We start from the raw sequence: 21,799 nt of genomic DNA on the forward strand, positions 1-21,799 counted from the left end.
GATCTAAACACTTCGACGGTTTTAGAAAAAAATATATTTATTATTTATATACAGTTAATTACACGTTTTGTTAAAGATTAAAATATTTTTAGGACCAAGAATAAGTAACTGAATTCATTAATTTCTTAAATTTTCCTTACGTAAGGAGACATCAGTGATTTCTGCTCCTAAATAGTCCGTCGACTTTGAAAATTTTTCCTGCTTAAATAAGGCATGAGCACTATGTTATAAATGAAGGGAAAAGTCTCAATATACACAGATTTATATGATATATTTTTCTCCCAAGTCCAAAAAGCGGCTTCTGTTATTGTTTTAAGAGAGCTTACTTAAGGTTTGAAGTCTTGAAGCTATTGTAAAAATCAATTTTAGCCATGTTGACCTTTGATGAAATGTCATAAATGGCGTATTTTTTAAGTTCAAACAACCAAAATTTAAAAGATTTATCTATTTGTTTTATTACTTTATATAAACAAAGGACTTTCCTGTAAATTACACATTATTTTTAATTCAATCACATTTCAAAGATATGCAATGACTGAATTATTTCCTGACTCTTTGAACATAAATAACAAATTTCATATATACATGTACATGTATCTACACTTAACTTGTATTATATTTTTTTAGCTCAGGTATGCCACATATACATGTAGCTTTAAACATGTATATATACTGTACATATTGTATTTTAAAAAAATACTAAAATGCACTTGAATCTTTGAAGGAGTATTTTGAAATTACATACATTGCTTAATAAAAAAAATCCATTACACAAGATAACAATCGAAATTCAAAATCTTGAATCAAATTAATCAATTCAGTGAAAAAAAATCAAGATTTATTTTTAGGTATTTTACAACATTATTCAGGCAAGTGAGATCCTTTTTTTTTTATAAATAAAGAAATAGTTTAAATCTGATTACATACACATAAATGTCACATAAATCTATCATTCAAGCATCTTGCATTCACTTTAAAATCTTACACATTCTCTCAAATATTCAATACAACATACCTCTTTTTATATTATAAAAAATGTAGGAAAATTGGCTTTACTTCTCTGCACCGATATGGAATGATAGCAAACATTTACTTCATAAAAACTAACAATTTTTATAAGACTCTTTCTTATATGACAACAATTTTACATATATTCAAATGAGACAAAAGTTTCAAACATGCTTTTTTCCTTTGTTTCATACATCCAACATCTTCACATCCCACAGATTTTTTATATTTATTTCATGAAGATGAATGCAGCATATGCACCTATTTATCAACGCTGTCATAAGAATCACCAAGCTTTATCTTATGAAGATATCAATTCATCACATTGTTTATTTCCAAGCTCGACTGAGCGCTCTTCTTGCAGATAGTTTCTGAGTCACTATGGTAACCACAAACATTCCTAGCAGCACAGCTGATATAAAGAAATAGTCAAAGTCTTCCTTCAAGACGTCAAACATCTTAGAGGGCTGAACTCGTGTAAAGTACAGGTCTAAAAGAAAAATAAATCAAGTGCACTTTTGTGTGGTTAGCAAACTTAAGGTAAAATTCTAATCAGAACTTATAGTCTTACATAGCTAAAAATGTAGATGTTAAAATTTATATTTTCATTAGAAGAAAAGCGATTGCATGGCTAAAATTATAAAATTCAATAAGACTAGTATATAATTGTATACTAAATATAACTCATTTAATACAGTATATCTTCATAAAATTACTCTCTTAAAATGAGGAAACAACTTTTCAGTAAATCAAACCATTTTAATCTTCATTCTATCATGCCTTTGAAACTTTCGAGAAAACAGACAGAGAGACATACAAAGTTCATTTGCTTACAGCAGTGATATGGAGCTGGTGAATTGGGCATACTATAAAACCTGGCCTGGCCCCTTTGGCCTGGCCTGGTCTCTAAGTTGGCCTGGCCTCTATTTTGGCTTCAAACCAAATTTTGGCCTGGCCTCAAAAATTGGCCTGGCCTCAAATTTGGCCTCTGCAAAAATTTTTGGCCTCAATTTTGGCCTCACCCAAAAATAATTTCTTTTTCAGAATTTGATTGATTTGATTGATTTGATTGATTTTTTTTATTGGTTTCATTTTTTCAAAGCTTACGCAGATAAATAATATATTTCTGTTGGTATATAAATGTGAACATTAAAATAATAATATACTACTACCAATCTGATTTATTTTTTATTGATTTTCTATTTATCAGTTACAATTCTGAAAACTTTCCATGGTAAAATTGAGGATTTTACATATTTAAGTATATATATAATTAAAACATTTAGAAACATCAATATAAATTATCAAGACAACAAAGAAATGCAGATGAATAGTAATTACCTAAGAAATTCATTAAAAAAATATTCTTTTATTTTCTTAATGAATACAGTTTTAAACAAACTAGTTACATTGGTTCTGACATTATTATTACCTATATGAGTCTAATGATCCAATTTATTGTAAACATGACCCTTCACTCTTCACACACTGCACCAAAGAATGCTGTGCTTACGGTTTATTGCCTTCACCATCCTTGATAAAAACAATTTTGTTTGATATATGAAGTGCCCATGACATCACTATCTAGAACCAATGCAGAAGACAAGTTGACATTTGATACACAGCTAAATAAAAATCTAGACCGTATGCCCTGTTCTTAATAAGTTCAGCATTTATTTATTACACAGAGATCTACGGAAGGGGTTTAACAGGAAGGTTTTAATCACTGGCGTAGAGAATTTGTCAGTTTCCATTCATGTTTTGAAAAAAAATCCTTATCACAATCAGTTTTCAGAATGAAAGGTCAATTTGATAACAGCGTAATACAATAAAGAATTAGCCTACAATTGACAATGGATAATCATGAGATAAATTACTGCAAAAGTTAAAACTTTATATTTGCTGCTGTTAGGTATTCACGATGTTCAGGAAGCAAATGACCTTTTAAATCCTCAGGACAAAAGACTAAAGATGATATAAAATAAGGATCTTGTTTCTTAATGCATTTTTCTGATAAATGAAAATAAACATTTGAAAGTGCTCCTTCTTTCATTGTTCCATCTTTTCCCCGATATGGTCTCTTCATCTTGGAAACAATTACTAAATTTCGGGGAGAATCTGGAATTTGATTATTTTCCCTAAAATATCCCTGGCACCCAAAACATTTTGTAACGTTCGGGTTACAAAAGTCAAGCATGGCTATGACATAGGACCCTGTGGACGGGTTTGGAAGGGCAGGAATTAAATTATCTGATATACTGCCTGCAATAGGTGCCTCTACATACTTCTCTAACACCTGTCGTTTTTTATTTGGATTTCCACCTTTTCTTCTAGATGTTGATTTAGTAGCTTTCTTCCCTCTTGAAGATGGCATATTAAACATTGATAACGATGTATATTTTGGATGCTTACTTTTACTATTGTACCAGTCCAAAAAGTTCTGTAGTTTCTGCTGGTGTTCTGCGACAGCTACAGTATGTGGGCATATTTTATGTGTAACCCATTTAATGCAGTTAGAGTCACACATGTATTGAGATTTACTTCCACTGCATGAAACTTGATGTGGTGTTGATTTATTGAAAGAATTTAGAACAAAAAATAATTTTTCATCTGATCCGGGGGCCATCACTATGTTTTCATTGTTCTGAAGTAAACTGCTGGCTGTCATAAATATGTCTTCCACAACATGTTGAGCTACCTTGGAGATCTGAGAATTTTCTGGGGGAACAGAAAGAGTGCATTCTCTGATATTTTGTGGAGTAATACTTACAGGATCATCTTTTTTAACAGTGGCATTAAAAAAATTGTTTTCCAATCTTACTTTCTGTTGTCTGGTCATTTGATAATATTTTTCTTCTGCTACTGTGTACTCTTTGTAGTTGTTACTAATTGCGTACTCTCCTCTGCCTAGTAATGCTAATCTGGTTTCATCATGTTGGCACTGAATGATGTTTTGAAGATGTGTTACACAATCAGGCACACTTAATTTCTCTAATTTTAGATTACGTTTTACAACACTATTTGCACATTCATTAGCATTTTGATTATACATTGAAGGTGGATATCCCAAGCCACACATTGCCCTTAAATCAGCTGTCATACAATTCTTGATCAGATCAGCCTTAAAAGTGGTAAAATATTTGAGAAATTCATCTCCGTAAGGATGACGATTTGTCCATAATGGTTTTAATGATTCCAATTTCTGGTCAAATTCGTCTGAACTAAAGCAGTCCACAAGTCCTGGAACTTTTTCCGAATTAATTTGCTTCCCAAAAATGTCCTGAATATACTCTGTAGCCTCTTCAGCTTTTATGCTAAGATCAGTAAGCTTCTTTTTTATATTGTCTTTCATATGTATGTCACAAAGTAGATGTTTGGAATTTGTGAAACAAGAGTCAAATGCATCTGACAGATTTTTCTCTCCATCACTCCCATAAACAAGTAAACCTTGTAAATTTGGATTGTACTTTATCATATTTGAAGGCAATGCAAAATAAGAATCAAAGAGTCGTCTTTGGTGTATTAAAGCTGGTCCTATGAACACTGGATGTGTTTGCTTTTTTGTCATCAACATCAAATGTTTGTATGTTGTCAATGTCAAAAAGTATTTTCCAACATTGAAAGTAGCATCCACTCCAAGCACTGAAAAATGGTCAGCATTTGTACAGAAACGTTCAATATCAGTTAATTGTTGCTTTGTTGCCATGAATACTGTCATTTCTGGTGATGCAGACACATCCCTTACAAAAGCTGTTTCTTTGTCGAGAGACTGTTCTTTACTTAATTCCATCAGGTTTAATAAGGGATCACCATTTCTTTCCTCTTTCATTGCATACTTAAAACTGCTCACTTGCTGTCTGTTTTTTACATGCTCTCCTGGTGCATTTATTTCATGTATCCCACCCTTTTCCAAAATGATTTTATGAACTACTTCTTTTGGCTTTGAGTTTGCGTTGATTTCTTCTTTAATTTTATTTTTCACTGATTGAAAAGTTCTGTGATATGTTTTCCCGTTCTTTGCATTCCCATGTGGCTGAGGTATCACTTTGTGTTCCTCATTTTCGAAATAATACTGTAATGCAAGTGGGCTTACTATTTCAAGGCCAGTTTCACCTTTTATTTTAAATGCAAATATCACAATTCTGTGGAAATCTGGTGAGGCTGAATGTCGGTAAGAAAGCCTTGTGACCTTATATGTTAATCCTTTGTCCATAGACAAGTGATCATTTTCATCTACTTCCTCAATTTTGTCACAGATCTCTTTAAAGTAATGAACTTTTGTTTTTGTCTGTTTCCAAACACCACATCCATCCGAAAGGACATCTTTATGATGCCCCAATTTCTTGGTGTCAATAAGAAACAAAGCATTAATATTGACACCTAAGGGCACACGAGTAGCTAATTGCCCCTGGAAGTTAAGCATTTCCTTCAGGGTTTCCTTTGTAAAAACTCCCTGGCGTACACCCTTTTTGAATATAGGCAGTGTCTTATCATCCAGAAAGTATTCATAAGGTAATTCTAAATCAAACTCTTCTGTAAGATTTCTTCTGTGTGTACCGGGGGTAATTGGGGTAAAAATGTCTTCAGTGTCACTATCTGAAGACAACAACTTGAATGGAGATGATGTTACAGTGGTTTTTTTTGGTGACGGAGAGCCCTCATCTGAACTTGGGATGACTATCAGCGGAATAGGGGATTTTGTTAAGTCCACGACAGGCTCCGAGACTTCCCTCACATTTTCTGAATAAAGAAAAGGGTTTTAATTTTCTTTCTTTCTTTCTTTTTTTAAAAATGAGCTCATCATGTAAAGAAAGAAAAACACAATATAACATTATAACATAAAATGGCAAATTGAGACTAACCTGATCGAATTTTCTTTTGAGGTGAAATAGTCCAAATATCAGAGTCTGAATCCTGTGAAGAAAAAATTACTTTTCTTATGTATGGATCATACATACACATTCTATTCTTTTCAAAGAAAATATAAACTTTTTAAATTATTGATAATATTACTCAATACAATCTGAGTTTTCAAGTTGGATAGTAATAATAATGACATACCTCCCATTTCTCTAGTTGTGAACTTATATGGTCCTCCATACGCTTAGCTGCATGCCTAAAATAAAAAAAAAATGGTTTCAATTTATAATTTGGGAAGGTAATAAATACTTTATTTTAAGTTCATTTTTGTTATTTCACAATATAAATCCAATTTATATAGAAATCTATGGAACGCCCTTATTATGTTATAAATAGTGCATATTTTACCTTTTTCCAGATTTGGAAGTCTTCTTGTTAGGACTTCTAGTATTTTTCTTCTCTTTTTCAGCTTCAGGTTTAGTGACTGTGTTCATAGCATGGTACTTAAATGAAAAACTGCTTTTGATCACTGGTTCACCAGGGGATCCATCTTCCCAACTAAAACCTTTTACGGCATCTGCATAACTTTTTCTCTCCATTTTAGGATGATTTTTGTATTTTTGAGATTTTTACAAAGGTATAGCTGCTGCAGTGGTTACAACAAGGTAAAAGCGTTAATCTTTTGCTGACAATGCCATTTTGGGAATAAAATGGGTAGAGGGTGAACAGCATAAAAATAATATTTCAAACAGTTTAACTGGCTTCTTCACAAAAAAAGAGAAACAAAATATTACTTTTTGAAAATCTAAGCACTTTTATATACTTTAATTAATTTAGTCAGTTTCATTAAATGATCATGAGTTGCTAATTAAATTTTCATTTGGATCAAACACCCTTTTTCTGATAATGGACTGGTCCATTGTTTCTGTATTTGATGGAATTTAAACTTTAGCAAATCCTGTCTTCACCAACTCTTTATAATTGATATATGATGATAGCTTATTTAGTTTTTGCTGATAGGACAAGCACCAATGACATGGGAACCTTTCACTTTTTCTCTGAGGGTTGAAAAATAATTGCAAAAGTTAGATAACGCTAAAAAAATCAGGACCATAAGTTCTGTTCTTGATAAGTACAGCTCTGAAATAGAAACATTATAATGACACATTTATTGGAATGTATCACGTTCTTGATAGTTGCTGAAAGTTAACTAACACGTTACATGAATGTGTTTGAATATGAAATACAAAACTTTGGGGTTTTGTACCCATCTGAATATCTTTGTTGTCTTGATAATCAAAATTGATGTTTCTAGATGTTTTATTCTGTAAAAATCACCAATCCTACCAGGGAAAAAAATTAAAGGCACATTTACTACATCATTAAGATAAAATCTTATTAAAATTAAAACTATATGCTCTGTGTTATATAGTCTTCAGAATTGCAACTGGTCAATAGAAAATCAATAAAATAAATCAGATTGGTAGTATTGTATTTTTATCTTAATGTTCACATTTACATATCAACAGAAATATATTATTTATCTGCATAATCTTTGAAAAAATGAAACCAATAAAAAAAATCAATAAAATCAATCAAATTCTGAAAAAGAAATTATTTTTGGGTGAGGCCAAAATTGAGGCCAAAAATTTTTGCAGAGGCCAAATTTGAGGCCAGATCAACTTTTGAGGCCAGGCCAAAATTTGGTTTGAAGCCAAATTAGAGGCCAAAATAGAGGCCAGGCCAACTTAGAGGCCAGGCCAGGCCAAAGGGGCCAGGCCAGGTTTTAGAGTATGCCGGTGAATTGTGAATTTCCCAGGCATTGTGTACACAGACAGACAGACAATCCTTATCCATACAATAACACTAGTGATGTGGACTCTAGTCCTGCTGGTGATGGGTTAATACAGACAGACAGACAGGCATACCTAATCCATATGATAACACCAGTGATGTAGACTCTAGCCCTGCTGGTGAGATGTGAATACAGACAGACAGACATACCTAATCCATATGATAACACCAGTGATGTGGACTCTAGCCCTGCTGGTGAGGTGTGAATACAGACAGACAGACGGACCAAATCCATACAATAACACCAGTGAAGTGGACTCTAGCCCTGCTGGTGAGATGTGAATACAGCTAGACAGACAGACATACCTAATCCATATGATAACACCAGTGATGTGGACTCCAGCCCTGCTGGTGAGGTGTGAATACAGACAGACAGACAGACATACCTAATCCATACAATAACACTAGTGATGTGGACTCTAGCCCTGCTGGTGAAGTGTGAATACAGACAGACAGACAGACATACTTAATCCATATGATAACACCAGTGATGTGGACTCCAGCCCTGCTGGTGATATGTGAATACAGACAGACAGACAGACCTACCTAATCCATATGATAACACCAGTGATGTGGACTCTAGCCCTGCTGGTGATGTGTGATACAGACAGACAGACAGACAGACATACCTAATCCATATGATAACACCAGTGATGTGGACTCTAGCCCCACTGGTGATATGTGAATACAGACAGACAGACAGACATACCTAATCCATATGATAACACCAGTGATATGGACTCTAGTCCTGCTGGTGATGTGTGAATACAGACAGACATACCTAATCCATATGATAACACCAGTGATGTGGACTCCAGCCCTGCTGGTGATGTGTGAATACAGACAGACAGACATACCTAATCCATATGATAACACCAGTGATGTGGACTCTAGCCCCGCTGGTGATGTGTGAATAAGACAGACAGACATACCTAATCCATATGATAATGCCAGTGATGTGGACTCTAGTCCTGCTGGTGATATGTGAATACAGACAGACACACATACTTAATCTGTATGATAACACCAGTGATGTGGACTATAGTCCTGCTGGTGATGTGTGGATACAGACAGACAGACATACCTAATCCATATGATAACACCAGTGATGTGGACTCCAGCCCTGCTGGTGAGGTGTGAATGCCCTGGACGTTGTACAGACTCTGGTTATAGTTTATGATGGCTTCAGCATTCACTGGTAACTCTGGGATATATGGAATAGTGCCCTCCTCCCTGTAAACATAGGAAGAACATTTAATCCAGCATTCTCTAGATAGAGGCAATATAGTAAAGCACTTGTGTGTGGGAGTGAATAAAGGGTTGTGTGCATAATTAATGATCTATAATGCAATCAATGTGCTCTTTTGCAGGGAATGCAACACTTTGAGATGCCCTTGTTATAAACAGAACCAAAACCTGTGCATGTCTGAAATCATATGCACATGTAGAATCATTTACAGTAAAATTACAAATGCCAGTAACTCTGAGAGTCTTAAATGTTTATCTTGTTGTTGATGTTGATGTCATCACAGCTGATACTAGCAATGTTAACTGTAATAAAGTCTTACATGGTCTCCTGAGTGGGTAGAAGAGGTCGCCTTGGGTCAAGTAAAGCTTTGGGTAGAGCCAGCAGCCCTCCCAACCGCAGGGCAACTGAAAACATCATTATTAAGTAGGCTATAAATTATACACAATGAGTAATTCCTCCTAATCTCAAAGCAACTGAAATCAAACATTACAATACCAGTAGGAATTCAGACAGAGCTAGCACATATGCATGTTTAAGAACAGCTCAAAACAGTCATAATTCAGACTATAGATAATCTGCTACTTAATAAAGACATAAATTAAACTTGTTCTTATAATCTTACATATGAGCTGTTTGCTGGTGATGCCTTTCTCAGTGATGGTGGTTGCCATGGTAGATATATACAGTGGCATGATGTACGACTGTCGGAGGACCAGCGGTTGTCTGGGAGACGAGAACGAGGAGAATGCCGAGGAATTAGTCTGGTCTTTACCCTCGTACAATTCTAACACAGCGATCTCATGGCGACGAGACTTCTGACTAAAGTAGTTATACTGAAAAAACAATCCATCAACACTTGTATCAAAAATTATAGAAAATGAAACTTAAATAGAAAACAGTGGGTATTAAGAACATGAGTAGGCATACTAAAACAGAAAACAATCGGTCTAAAGAGATGCACTAAGAAATGACCAACTCAATAGGATATCAGCCTCTGGTACTGTAGTTACATAGTACATTAACAGATTAGTGTTAGAGAAGTGACCAACTGACCATAGTATACTGTAAATCACGTTTTATTCGCGAGAACTTAATTTTCGCGTAATTACGCGAGATAATGAGCTTGCGAAAAATTTCATTCTCGCGTTTAAAAATATTCCTTACGATTATGTAGGGGAAAAACAACAATTCGTGAAAATTATGTCTCGCTAACAAAGAGTCAATGACTATCTCGCAAAAATAAGGTGTCGCAAAAATTTTGTGATCTACAGTATTTAACAGATAATTATGAGAAAAGTGAACAACTGACCATAGTATATTTAACAGATTAGTATGAGAGAAGTGACTAGCTTACCAGGACCCAGTTTTCGGAGTGGACCACAGTGACTGGGCCCTTGGCTCGTTTATGGCTGCAGTGGAACACCATGTGACCTGTCACACTGTCCAGCAGGTACATATTTATAAAGTTGGAGGGACCTGGAACACAATTCATCAATCACAAATAAATTTTTATCTAATTAAAAAAAGTTATTGCAAGAAACAATCTGTTCAGAATTCATTATATATTCAATTACCATTTATGTAAACACAAATTACTGGTAATGTAAAACATAGGTAATCAAAGATTACGAAGCTCACCTCGACGATTGTTATCAGTGTAAGTAATGCAAATCTCACATATTTTTTCTTAATAGTTAGTATTTATCCCAACATCAATATTCTTGCAAGTTCTGTTTAACCCCTTACATGGTGTATACACATTATTCTACATGTCTAGCATGAAAAACATATATAGTATAAAAAAATATTCATAACTTTGTTAATACTGCATATCTAGGACTAGGAAATTCATTGGGATTGATCTGTTCCAAAAACTTTAACCTTGTCTCTTGTTTGGAAAATATAGGTCAGATACAGCATCCGAAGCAAGTCTGGTAGTGTCCATCCCTAGATGCATCATCCATGCAAGTTTGGTTCAGGTAGGGCTTATAGTTACTTGGGATTGAAAATGTAGGTCAGATCCAGCATCCGATGCAAATCTGGTAGTGTCCATCCCTAGATGCATCATCCATGCAAGTTTGGTCCGGGTAGGGCTTATATTTCCTTGGGAATGGACCTGCTTCGAAAATTTAAACTGGTCACTCATCTGGAAAATATAGCTCAGATCCAGCATCCGAAGCAAGTCTGGTAGTGTCCATCCCTAGATGCATCATCCGTGCAAGTTTGGTTCAGGTAGGGTTTATAGTTACTTGGGAATGGACTTGCTCCTAAAACTTTAACCTGGGACTCTGACGCCGACGCCAATGCCTGGGGTTTTGCATAAGCTCTTCTTGACTTTGTCGAAGTGAGCTAAAAATTCCACTGTATAAAGTTTGTCAATAATTTTTCAAGAGTCTTTTCACCCTCAATGTAATGAAAAAAAAATTGTGAGGTCAAGAATATAAGACAGCTATCTAACCTTTCTGGGACTGTTCCTGAATTTCTCCCTCTGTAACCACGACAACCAGATTGGGATTAAGGTATTTATACAACACACTTCTGTCTCCAAGGACACGGCCCTGAGAATGAACTTGTTCTGAAAAGACAGAATACACAATGAACATGACCCTGGGAATGAATTTGAATAGACAGAATAAAAAATGAATACCTACCCTGTGGTCTTTTCCCCATGACTTGTGTTATTGTCTGTTGTTTTTTCTGCAAATTTACTGTCCAAACTTTCTCCATGATGAATTTCTGCATTAGAAGAAAAGAAAGTTAACTTTAATATCACTGCAGAAAATATGACAAATATTTCAAAATTTTAAACATATTTTACAATTAAAATTGGCTACCTCTCTGTCAGGGACTGTCCTGTACCCATAAATAAATCCTGTATCTCTGTCGGCCACAAACATAAACTGGGACTTGTACGTCTTCCTCAAAACAGAGGAACACTTTTCTGGGAATACATGAACCTGAATAAAAAGATGAATGTTAAGAATCAAGAGAAATGCAGGCTATAATTAGGAAAATAAGGCTTAGTGAGTTATAATAGATTGTGTAAGCAGGTAAGTTAATATAGTAAAACTTGGCTATGAGGATGTGACTGGGATAAATTCAAATTTTATTTCCTTTAAAATAAGGAACACAGTGGCCAAGGGATTGACAAATAAATTACTTATAACTGAATTTCCTTAAAACCGAGCTACATCTATTCATAACTCAAACTGAGTTTTATTGTAGTAAACTAATCTGAGGATGTAATTGAAGTACTAAAAGTACTGAAATTACCAATTACAAAGAGTAACATCTATTTTATTCAGGATTTGGCTCACAAGAAATGGAAGCATATTATTATATATAACCCATTTATTTAGTTGATATATATCATTTCTAGTAAATTAAACCTCCTTGCCTGATCACTGGGGTCCAGAAGGAGAATTCCTCTCAGAAAGTGGTCGTCTAATTCCCCCACCATACTGGTCTGTACAATTCTGTAATTCAACATCTGGCCACCAGGGGGCGTGTCTACAGGCTCTCCACTGATTGGATTAAAGGAGAACAGGAAGCCATTGCCGGTCAGCTAAATTACAAGGTGTCAAGGTCATGGTACATATATTTTCTCAGACTATTCTATCCAGTAAAAACTATAAAATCACATATTTTCTTGGGGTCGAATTTTCGGTGTTTGAAGAAAAGTTATTGGTTTGTTGGGATTTTATTTCGTGGTTGGAGAAGTATTGAGTAGTAATGCATATGCATTTACATTCCTTGGTGGTTATAAATTTGTGGGTCCCTTCATACCTAAAAACAACGAAAATTAACCCCCCCCAAAAATTTGTGATTTTACAGTATGTAGTTTGTGCATTATGGAAATTTGAGTTTTGAAACACTGAAGTCAGCTCAGGAATCTCAATCTTTGAATTTGAACCTTTAACTTTGTTGTACCTATGAAATTTGAAAGTCATAAAAAATCAACTTATCATTTCACAGTGTTTTTCACATGATGTAAGATTTATTTAGTGTTTTAGACCTGTACCTTGTGTTTGCCCACTACTGTACACTGAGGAGGGTTAGGGAAATGAGCCGTGGTCCTCTGTACAAACAGTAATAGTTTCTGTTGATCATATCTATTAAAGGGAGTTAACTCCGGAAAAAAGTGTTCCCATTCAATGTGACCATTGGTACTCCGCACACCATAAATCTGAAGAAAAAAATGGATTTTACAAAGTTTTCACAAATAATTTTGGGAAAAAAAATTTATAAGCATGTTTATCTTTAAAGTGAAGATGAATATTATGAATGAAAGCTTACGAATGAAACTGTGTTTTACTACATCTAAAGTTTTTGAATTTTTTTTTTATGTCAAGTAGCTGCCTCTCATTTTTTTCTTGCAAATATTTCTGTTATGGCCCGATTCTTTTTCTTTGAATGCACAAAAGAAGCCCAAAAGAAGAAAATTTCAGTAAGACATATGGTCTCTAAAAGACAAGTGAAGAGATAAAAGTTAAAAAAAATTAAGAGCTGAGTTTTTGTAAGATGGTAAAAGACAACCAAATGAAAATACCCATATTGATAGTCAAGTACTTACTTTGAGGTTGACTTAGTACTTTCTTTGCCTGCCCCGTTACAATGATGATAAGTTTGACTTACTACTTTCTTTGCCTGCCCCGTTACAAGGATGATAAGTTTGACTTACTACTTTCTTTGCCTGCCCCGTTACAAGGATGATAAGTTTGACTTAGTACTTTCTTTGCCTGCCCCGTTACAAGGATGATAAGTTTGAGTTAGAACTTACTTTGCCAGCCCCTGTTACTTAGACTATCAGTTTATTGAGGTTGAATTAGTACTTACTTTGCCTGCCCCCGTTACTAAGACAATCAGTTTATTGAGGTTGAATTCGTCCCTCGTTAATTCCTCATCCTCGTCTTCAGAACCACCCTCTGCCATGGCCTCAATGTCATGGTGGTGGTGACGGTGACCTTGAAGCCTCTGTATCTGTTGTTGAATGTATGTCTGTTGATAAAAAAATTAAAGTTTAATCAGTACTCATATTCAGTTCACACATTCCATTGTATACACAGTATCATGCATTTGAATAAGTGCCCGATTTGTTTTATGTTTCAAATACATGTAACCCTTTTCTACTCTAAAAATTGGCATTTTGTGCAATTAATCTTTTTTTCAGAAATTAATGTTTATTTACTTGATTAAAATTTAAAGCACTGCTTTATAATAGGGGTGAAAGGATAAAAATGAATTTTATATGATTCAATCTGGATTTCACAGGATAATGGTCTATGACTAACTATGTAGTTACAAAGATTTATAACTAAACTAACATCTCTATATATTGTATATTTGTTGGAACCAGTTTGAGATGCAATATTTTACTAGTATCTATAATGGCTCAATGGGAAATCTAACTAAAGCAAACTTACCTTAAGCTGGGAGAACTGAGTCTTGAATCTCTTTATAAACATTGTAGCAATGTCATCTAGAATTGAGAAAAATATTACAGAACATAGGATAAAAAAAAAAAATTATTTACATTGCATACAACGACATTGGTTAATTTTCTAAGTTGGTAGACACATCCTTATTTTCATTATCATTATACCTATCTCTGACTGGGCCTGTCAGATTACCCTTGTGAAATCATCTTAATCATTATATAATTATCTGGCTGTCGGATTACCCTTGTGAGATCAACTTCTTTAACAGTATATCTATTTCAGACTGTGCCTATATTACCCTTGTGAGATCCGAATTCGTCCTCATATTTAGCCTGATTTTCAGACACGGGGAGATCAATCATTTCTACAGACAAAACGTATGCCAAGGCTTCCTCTCGCCTCCACGCTATCTTACCTGTAAAAACAAGTAAAAATTTCTAATAGATCCGTGAAGAAATATCAATTCAAAATAAAATACTCTGAATGTAATGTACTCTTCAGTAATAAATCAACTCAAATCATAGGGACTTTTCCCATTATTTTATCAAGAGTCCTGATGTCTCTGTGCCAGTATGTTAAAATGTGGAAGCTTTACTAGTACGTACAATATTTTATGTCATGGATTGAAAATATTTTGAATATAAATGTATTTCAAACCTTATAAAATAGTTATGGAAATTACTACAGTTATTTTAGATTTTCAAAAGATCACATTCTTCAAATTTTTCTTAAACATTAATAATTTCAAAACATCTACATAAATATTTTTAAAAACACATGTAAACAAGGAAGACCGATTTGACAATAACTTGACGATCCTGAAACACCACGTTTTACAATAACTTGATCTTGTAACACCATTCCCTAATTTATAACTCTAGACAATGAATAGCACACAACAGTAACCTCTGACACAAAACTCATGCAATATACTGTACGTGTACACTTATATACACAGTTCTGATTACTAATTTACCCGGGGCTGCATCCCGCTCTATAGAAAGTGAAAAGGGTAAAATCAGGGTCATATAAAACATTGACATCGCTCAAAACAGACACCTACATGTAATCTGATGACTTACATTATTGTAGTCACAAGACGTGAAATATAACGTCCTACCTGCTTTCAGTACCATCTGCATGGAGTAATCCTCGGACAGAATAGCAAACCTACACCCAATCCTGAGGTCTCGCTTCTTAAACAGCAGAACCTCCATCTGAAAGACAGATTCACAGTGTACTGATTGGCATAACAACAGCTTGGCTGTGTAAATATTATATGATTATTATAAAGTTGTTTCGTTCTGAAACACCTTCAAACATGGGTATTCAAGTATCTAATACTCAACATCATTAAAAATGCCTTGCATAAATCTGTATGTCACAATCACCTTTCCATGATACACAAATTCCATTTCCTCAATAAGAGAATTCACTTGAAGAAGAATATTAAGTTTTAAATGCAGTCCATACGTAAGATCTATAACTTAAAATAACAAAACATTACAGTCTTCCTACAAATGTTTTTCTTTAAAATCAAATCCAAACTTCTCTTTATAAAACATCCCATCTCTGTAAAGAAGAAGGTATGGTTTTAGCTTTATTGCGCCCTAAAAATGTAATGACATCAAAAAATTTTGAAACTGGCTCAAATATTAGATAAATAAATGACTCTGATAAATCAGAGAATAATACGGCATGAAGGTTCACCATTCTGCAAAGATGACGTCATTAATGTGAAGCATTTCTCTATTTTCAACAGAAAAAGCCTCAAAATGGCACATTTCAAGGGTGATTTTCCTTTAGAAAACAGTGTCCACAGCCGTCGCCCACGTTAATTTTTTGATATTTTGTGCAAAATTCAATAACAAATCATATATCTCAAGATCTTTGTGGGCGATGCCTGTGGACAATGTTATCTGAAAGAAAATTCCATTGAAAACTGGTGTCTTCTGCAACTTTTTAAGAAAATACGGGAAAATGCACATGTTTATGACGTCATAATTAGCATTTAAAAACACATGTGAGAAAAATGACTAGTATGATTTTTCTGCATTGAATTTCAATTATTTAATGAGCATGAGTTTTCAACTTGTACACCAGTGTCATTTTTTTAGAAAATCACAGGGCAAAATTTGTATGGAAACCATGCCTTCTTCTTTTATCCTTATAGTTTAAATAAATGTTGCCTTACTGAATCTCTAACCCCCACCCCTCCCTACTTACCCTAATTGTCCCTATAAATCTTACCCTCTGAGGAAATCCATGTTGTGGTAGGTAGGTTATGGTCTGATATAAGTCAGCTATTTCACCTCCAGTGCCAAGGTCATAAACTCTCATCTTCAGCTCCTATTTATTTAAATACAGTATTTAAAGAGTGTGAGATATACAGATGATGTCATGAAGCTATGAAAAAAGTTATGTATAGAATCAAATAATAACTTGCTTTAATTTGGCTTAAGGTTTCAAAAAAAAAAATTTTTAACTTTGACAAATAGCTATAAGTCAACTTCTGAGTTTTGTAAATGTATACAGTTGAAAATACTAACTTCACGACTGTATAAATGTACAACTTTCTGAGTTTTGTAAATGTATACAGTTGAAAATACTAACTTCATGACTGTATAAATGTACAACTTTCTGAGTTTTGTAAATGTATACAGTTGAAAATACTAACTTCACGACTGTATAAATGTACAACTTTCTGAGTTTTGTAAATGTATACAGTTGAAAATACTAACTTCATGACTGTATAAATGTACAACTTTCTGAGTTTTGTAAATGTATACAGTTGAAAATACTAACTTCACGACTGTATAAATGTACAACTTTCTGAGTTTTGTAAATGTATACAGTTGAAAATACTAACATCATGACTGTATAAATGTACAACTTTCTGAGTTTTGTAAATGTATACAATTGAATATACTCACCCCTGGAGACCTCTCTATTGTAAATAACATAGACTGATCATCAAGGGAGGTCACTTGTGCTGCACAGATCTAAAATTAGACATAGAATATAACCAGCATTTATATTTTTATTAGGTTATATAATGACATTAGAAAGCTGTTTTATTGCGGCTACATAACACTCCACGTTTTATACAGCCAGTCGTGTACTGTACTAACCTTAGGGAGGTCTTTCTTGAGCTTGGCTCCCTGGGCCGTGATTTCTACTAAGACCAAGTGATCCTTTGACATCCGCAGAAATATGTACGGATCATCTGTCTTCTTAGACGTTTCTATGGTAACACCATCACTTGCTTCTAAGCCTAAAACCTGAACAAGAAACATTTTTTGTCAAATTACATGTGCTAATATCAAATTAAAGATTATGTCTATGAATTTTCAACCTTACAAGTGCTAAAAATAAGTTATTATATTAGTATAAATTTAAAAACCCAAATAACAGAATAAAATTTCATAAACTCCCTTTTTCCAAATGTTTCTTTTTCCACAATGAAATATGAAATAAAAGAAATAAAAGAAAAACAATATTATTACAACTGTTATTATAACAGAAATCTACACCCACCTGTAAACTCGTTGTCTTAAATGTCTGTCCCTCAGGTAGACTTAACACCTGTAGAGACTGGTCCTCACTTCTGTAGCAAACCAGGAATCCCCCATCAGACATCACACATCTGAAACAGGTAGTGGATATATCAAGTTTATATTTGAATCAGGACTGTTGTCAACTTACCGTCATAGCTATACATAAATGTAACAAGCTAACATACTGTGTGTTAGCCGATAGCCAGGAGGACGGCACGGATCGCGTGGACTTGATCACTCCTTCCACGTCTACTGTTACTATGGTGACCTGTTTTCCATAAGACTGACCAATCACATAAAGGTTTGTTCCCGACAAGGTCAGAAGTGTGTATACCACTTGATTACTGAAAAAAAGAAATAATTTAAGCCTAATTTTGCTGGATTCATGTTGATTTACAGTAAGTACCATATGAAAATGAATTCAATCTGTGGATGGCAATCAAATACAGAATTAACAAAAAAAATTAAATCATCTATAAGTTTTCAGCACATTCTCTAAATTATATATCTTGTACACGTATCTCAGACAATAAAGTGGGGAAAAAAACAGTCACAGTTTTTAACATACCTTTGAGGTAGTGTAATGGACCATTTCTGTTTCCCTGATCTAGTTTCCAAACCAACAAGAGTTTCCTGTGTCATAACAGCCACCAGGTCCTTACTGCACAGAGCAATGTCCGTCCTGTCAAACATAAGTTTATAAGGTAAGGAAATCCAAAAATATTTTTTCCACTTAAAATTAAGTTTTTTAAAATCAATAACAATTTATAGATCTACAAAACAAAGTTTCAACTGACAGAAATATAAATCCTTTTCAAATTAAGTAAAGAACAAAACATACTATGATGACAAACAATAGACAGTGTATTCTGATCGTACAGAGCTTGATTACCTCCCCTGTTTTGACCCGGGCAGAGCGACGTCCCAGTCCGCTATTCCTGTCCCAGGATTCCATTTTCGGACAAACTGTCCACCTCCATTCACAGTAATCAAAACTGAAAAAAGTCACAATTCAGCTTATTAATTTAACTCCATCCCTATCATCTCCTCCAAAAAAATCACCACATATCAGCACCTGCATGACCAAATCTGACTTAATATCACTGACTGAGCTTTCTTATTTACTTACCATTTCCTGAGTAGAGTGTTTTATCTATCTGGCCTCTTTTTCCTTCTTCTAAAACTTTTCTCCAGGCTTCAAAAAAAGAAGGTAAACATTATTATTAAACAAATAAGATATTATTTTTAGAGTTTTTTTTGGATGAGATGAAGTTAGTCTCATGATTAAATTCTGTATAGCCCAAATTTGATGACACTGATCCAGAGATCCAATATGATATATACTGAATGAGGTGACATGTTTTGATGGTACTGACCCAGGGATCCATTGTGGGAGTGAACTGAAGCCAGAACATGCCTCTCAGAAGACACCAGCAAACGTTTACCAGCATGGAAAGACTGGTCCCAGAAAATGTCTTTAATCCTTCCTACATATTGTTGATGCCTTAAAGAAAAGATAGAATGGTTAACAATGTTGTGAATATTAGCATTTTTGAACTTTCAATAGTAAGTATCATATTAAAAACAAGAGGCCCAGGGTCCACAGCGCTCACCTGAGCACACCAGCTAGGAAAAAGCAATATCAGATCAGAAATGAAAGTTTAACCGAGTTTGGAGGGGGGCTTAAATCTTAACCCCCCAGGGGGTCATGATTTGAACAAACTAGAATCTACACTACCTGAGGATGATTTCATATAAATATTACTAATTTTGGCTTTGAAGTACTTGAGAAGGAGATTTTAAAAGATTTCCCTATATATTCTTGTGAAAAACTTTGATCGACCATTTTGGCCCCTACCTTCCCCAGGGGTCATGATTTGAACAAACTTGAATCTACACTACCTGAGGATGATTCCACATGAGTTTCATCTTTCCTGGCCCAGTGGTTCTTGAGAAGAAGATTTTAAAAGATTTTTCCTATATATTCCTATGTAAAACTTTTTAAGGCCATTATGGTCCCATCCTACCCCAGGGGGTCATGATTTGAATAAACCTGAATCTATACTACCTGAGGATGATTCCACATGAGTTTCATCTTTTCTGGCCCAGTAGTTCTTGAGAAGAAGATTTTTAAAGATTTTAGCAATATATTCCTATGTAAAACTTTGATCAGCCATTTTGGCCCCACCCTACCCCTGGGGGTCATGATTAAAAAAAATTGAATCTATACTACCTGAGGATGATTTCACATGAGTTTTATCTTTCCTGTCTCAATGGTTCTTGAGATGAAGATTTTTAAAGATTTTTCCTATATCTGTATATATTCCTATGTAAAACTTTGATCGGACATTTTGGCCCCACCCTACCCCCAGCGTTCATGGTTTGAACAAACTTGAATTTACACTACTTGAGAATGATTTCACATGAGTTTCATCTTTCCTGGCCAAGTGGTTCAAGAGAAGAAGATTTTTAAAGATTTTTCCTATATATTCCTATACTTTGTAAAACTTTGATCGGCCATTTTGGCCCCATCCTACCCACGGGGATAATGATTTTAACAAACTTGAATCTACACTACCTGAAGATGATTCCACATGAGTTTCATCTTTCCAGGCCCAGTGGTTATTGAGAAGAAGATTTTTTTAAAAATGCCATTAATTTCTCTCTAATTCATATTTATCTCCCCTTGGAAAAGGGCGTGGCCCTTCATTTGAACAAACTTGAATCCCCTTTACCCAAGGATACTTTGTACCAAGTTTGGTTGAAATTGGCCCAGTGGTTCTTGAGAAGAAGATGAAAATGTGAAAAGTTTACAACAACAACGACAATGACTATGACGACGACTACGACAACAACGGACAAATTTTGATCAGAAAAGCTCACTTGAGCCTTCGGCTCAGGTGAGCTAAAAATACAATAAATATAGGATATCCCATGATTTGTAGTTGGCGAGGGGATAAAAACACACAACTGGTTGGATAAAAATCATATCCAACTACATGTAATTTTACACCTCTTAAGTTTATATAGGACTCCACTTTATTTTACTAATGCAAAACCCATTGTGATGTCACAACTGTGGGATACAAAAAGGATATCGCATGAGCTATATCAATGGGATAAACATGGGATCAGTGTAATCAATATTTTTTTAACTTGCCTATACCAGTGTCTCACTCTCAGCATTTTAGATTTTCAGCATACAAAAAATGATGTCACAAACGCATTCATTTTCAAACAGTACATAGCTAGTTTCCTTCGAAAATGATGAAGTAAGGGGATTTGACGATATAAAATGAGATTTCTCCAACTCTTACTACCCACGCTTTTATATCATGACATGTGCAGGGGAGATGTCATTAATATATTAAAGCGGGGGTTACAACTTACATTCAGAGGAATCATAATCATACTAGTCAACAATCCGACCACAGACAGTTCATTAACGAAAAATATATGTGTTTGCTATCCTTATTTCTAGTTCAGCAACACATTGGAACTCGCTATATGACGAGAATTGTGTACAAACACAGAGTGGCGTGCAAATGAGAGAGGGAGGGTCGAGAGGGCACCCTTTACACGGTCTCTAACGTGTAATTTTTAGATTTTGCCGTTTTTTGTGTACTTACCAGTCAAATTTTCCTATCTGATCCTCAAATAGTGCACGAGACAACAGTAAAGATTGCAAAAAGATCAGAAGAAACAGAAAATTGCCGGTCATGCTGTTGTCCCGAATTTTTTCAATATTGGAATAAATAATTACGAAATGTCGAACCCGATAAATCAGAATTGTCAAACAAATAAACTGAGAATGTCTGAAAAGTATTATTAGT

General features: G+C 34.5%; 2 protein-coding genes across 4 annotated transcripts; both read right to left on the bottom strand.

Annotated features, from left to right (window-relative positions):
• Nucleotides 1-711: 711 nt before the first annotated feature.
• On the bottom strand, nt 712-21,727 carry LOC134272980 (ER membrane protein complex subunit 1-like). Of its 2 annotated transcripts, XM_062755149.1 has the most exons (25): nt 21,596-21,727; nt 19,343-19,470; nt 19,096-19,161; nt 18,859-18,961; nt 18,535-18,648; nt 18,152-18,310; nt 17,947-18,055; nt 17,541-17,690; nt 17,343-17,411; nt 16,660-16,758; nt 15,530-15,626; nt 15,386-15,403; nt 14,708-14,824; nt 14,395-14,450; nt 13,808-13,969; nt 12,993-13,157; nt 12,369-12,536; nt 11,806-11,928; nt 11,623-11,707; nt 11,430-11,546; nt 10,326-10,447; nt 9,594-9,804; nt 9,291-9,375; nt 8,807-8,955; nt 712-1,498 (listed from the first exon to the last, which is right to left on the bottom strand). In XM_062755149.1, exons 1-25 carry the CDS (start codon nt 21,685-21,687, stop codon nt 1,338-1,340), a joined length of 2,925 nt encoding a protein of 974 aa, XP_062611133.1. In that variant the 5' UTR covers nt 21,688-21,727; the 3' UTR covers nt 712-1,337. The 2 variants fall into 2 exon arrangements, with proteins under 2 accessions (XP_062611133.1, XP_062611134.1); XM_062755150.1 differs by lacking the exon at nt 15,386-15,403.
• LOC134272979 (uncharacterized) lies at nt 2,168-7,661 on the bottom strand. 2 transcript variants are annotated; one of them, XM_062755147.1, is made up of 3 exons: nt 6,070-7,661; nt 5,871-5,922; nt 2,168-5,748 (listed from the first exon to the last, which is right to left on the bottom strand). In XM_062755147.1, the coding sequence occupies exons 1-3, from the start codon at nt 6,106-6,108 to the stop codon at nt 2,894-2,896; spliced, it is 2,946 nt and encodes a 981-aa protein (XP_062611131.1). In that variant the 5' UTR covers nt 6,109-7,661; the 3' UTR covers nt 2,168-2,893. The 2 variants fall into 2 exon arrangements, with proteins under 2 accessions (XP_062611131.1, XP_062611130.1); XM_062755146.1 differs by having other exon boundaries at nt 5,871-7,661.
• Nucleotides 21,728-21,799: the final 72 nt, after the last annotated feature.

This window comes from Saccostrea cucullata, unplaced genomic scaffold (genome assembly GCF_032062105.1).
Source record: "Saccostrea cucullata isolate Sc308-1 unplaced genomic scaffold, CSIRO_AGI_Scuc_v1 ctg930, whole genome shotgun sequence".
Classification (NCBI taxonomy): Eukaryota; Metazoa; Mollusca; class Bivalvia; order Ostreida; family Ostreidae; genus Saccostrea; species Saccostrea cuccullata.

What these genes read in the sequence shown, in the direction of transcription:
- LOC134272979 (XM_062755146.1), bottom strand. Translation starts at nt 5,970, where the DNA reads ATGTGTATGTATGATCCATACATAAGAAAAGTAATTTTTTCTTCACAG. An exon ending in TCAAAAGAAAATTCGATCAG is followed by an intron (nt 5,749 to 5,870) that starts GTTAGTCTCAAT and finishes TTCTTTATTCAG; the next exon opens with AAAATGTGAGGGAAGTCTCG.
- LOC134272980 (XM_062755149.1), bottom strand. Translation starts at nt 21,687, where the DNA reads ATGACCGGCAATTTTCTGTTTCTTCTGATCTTTTTGCAATCTTTACTG. An exon ending in ACTCCGAAAACTGGGTCCTG is followed by an intron (nt 9,805 to 10,325) that starts GTAAGCTAGTCA and finishes TTGTTTTTTCAG; the next exon opens with TATAACTACTTTAGTCAGAA. An exon ending in CTACCCACTCAGGAGACCAT is followed by an intron (nt 8,956 to 9,290) that starts GTAAGACTTTAT and finishes CTATGTTTACAG; the next exon opens with GGAGGAGGGCACTATTCCAT.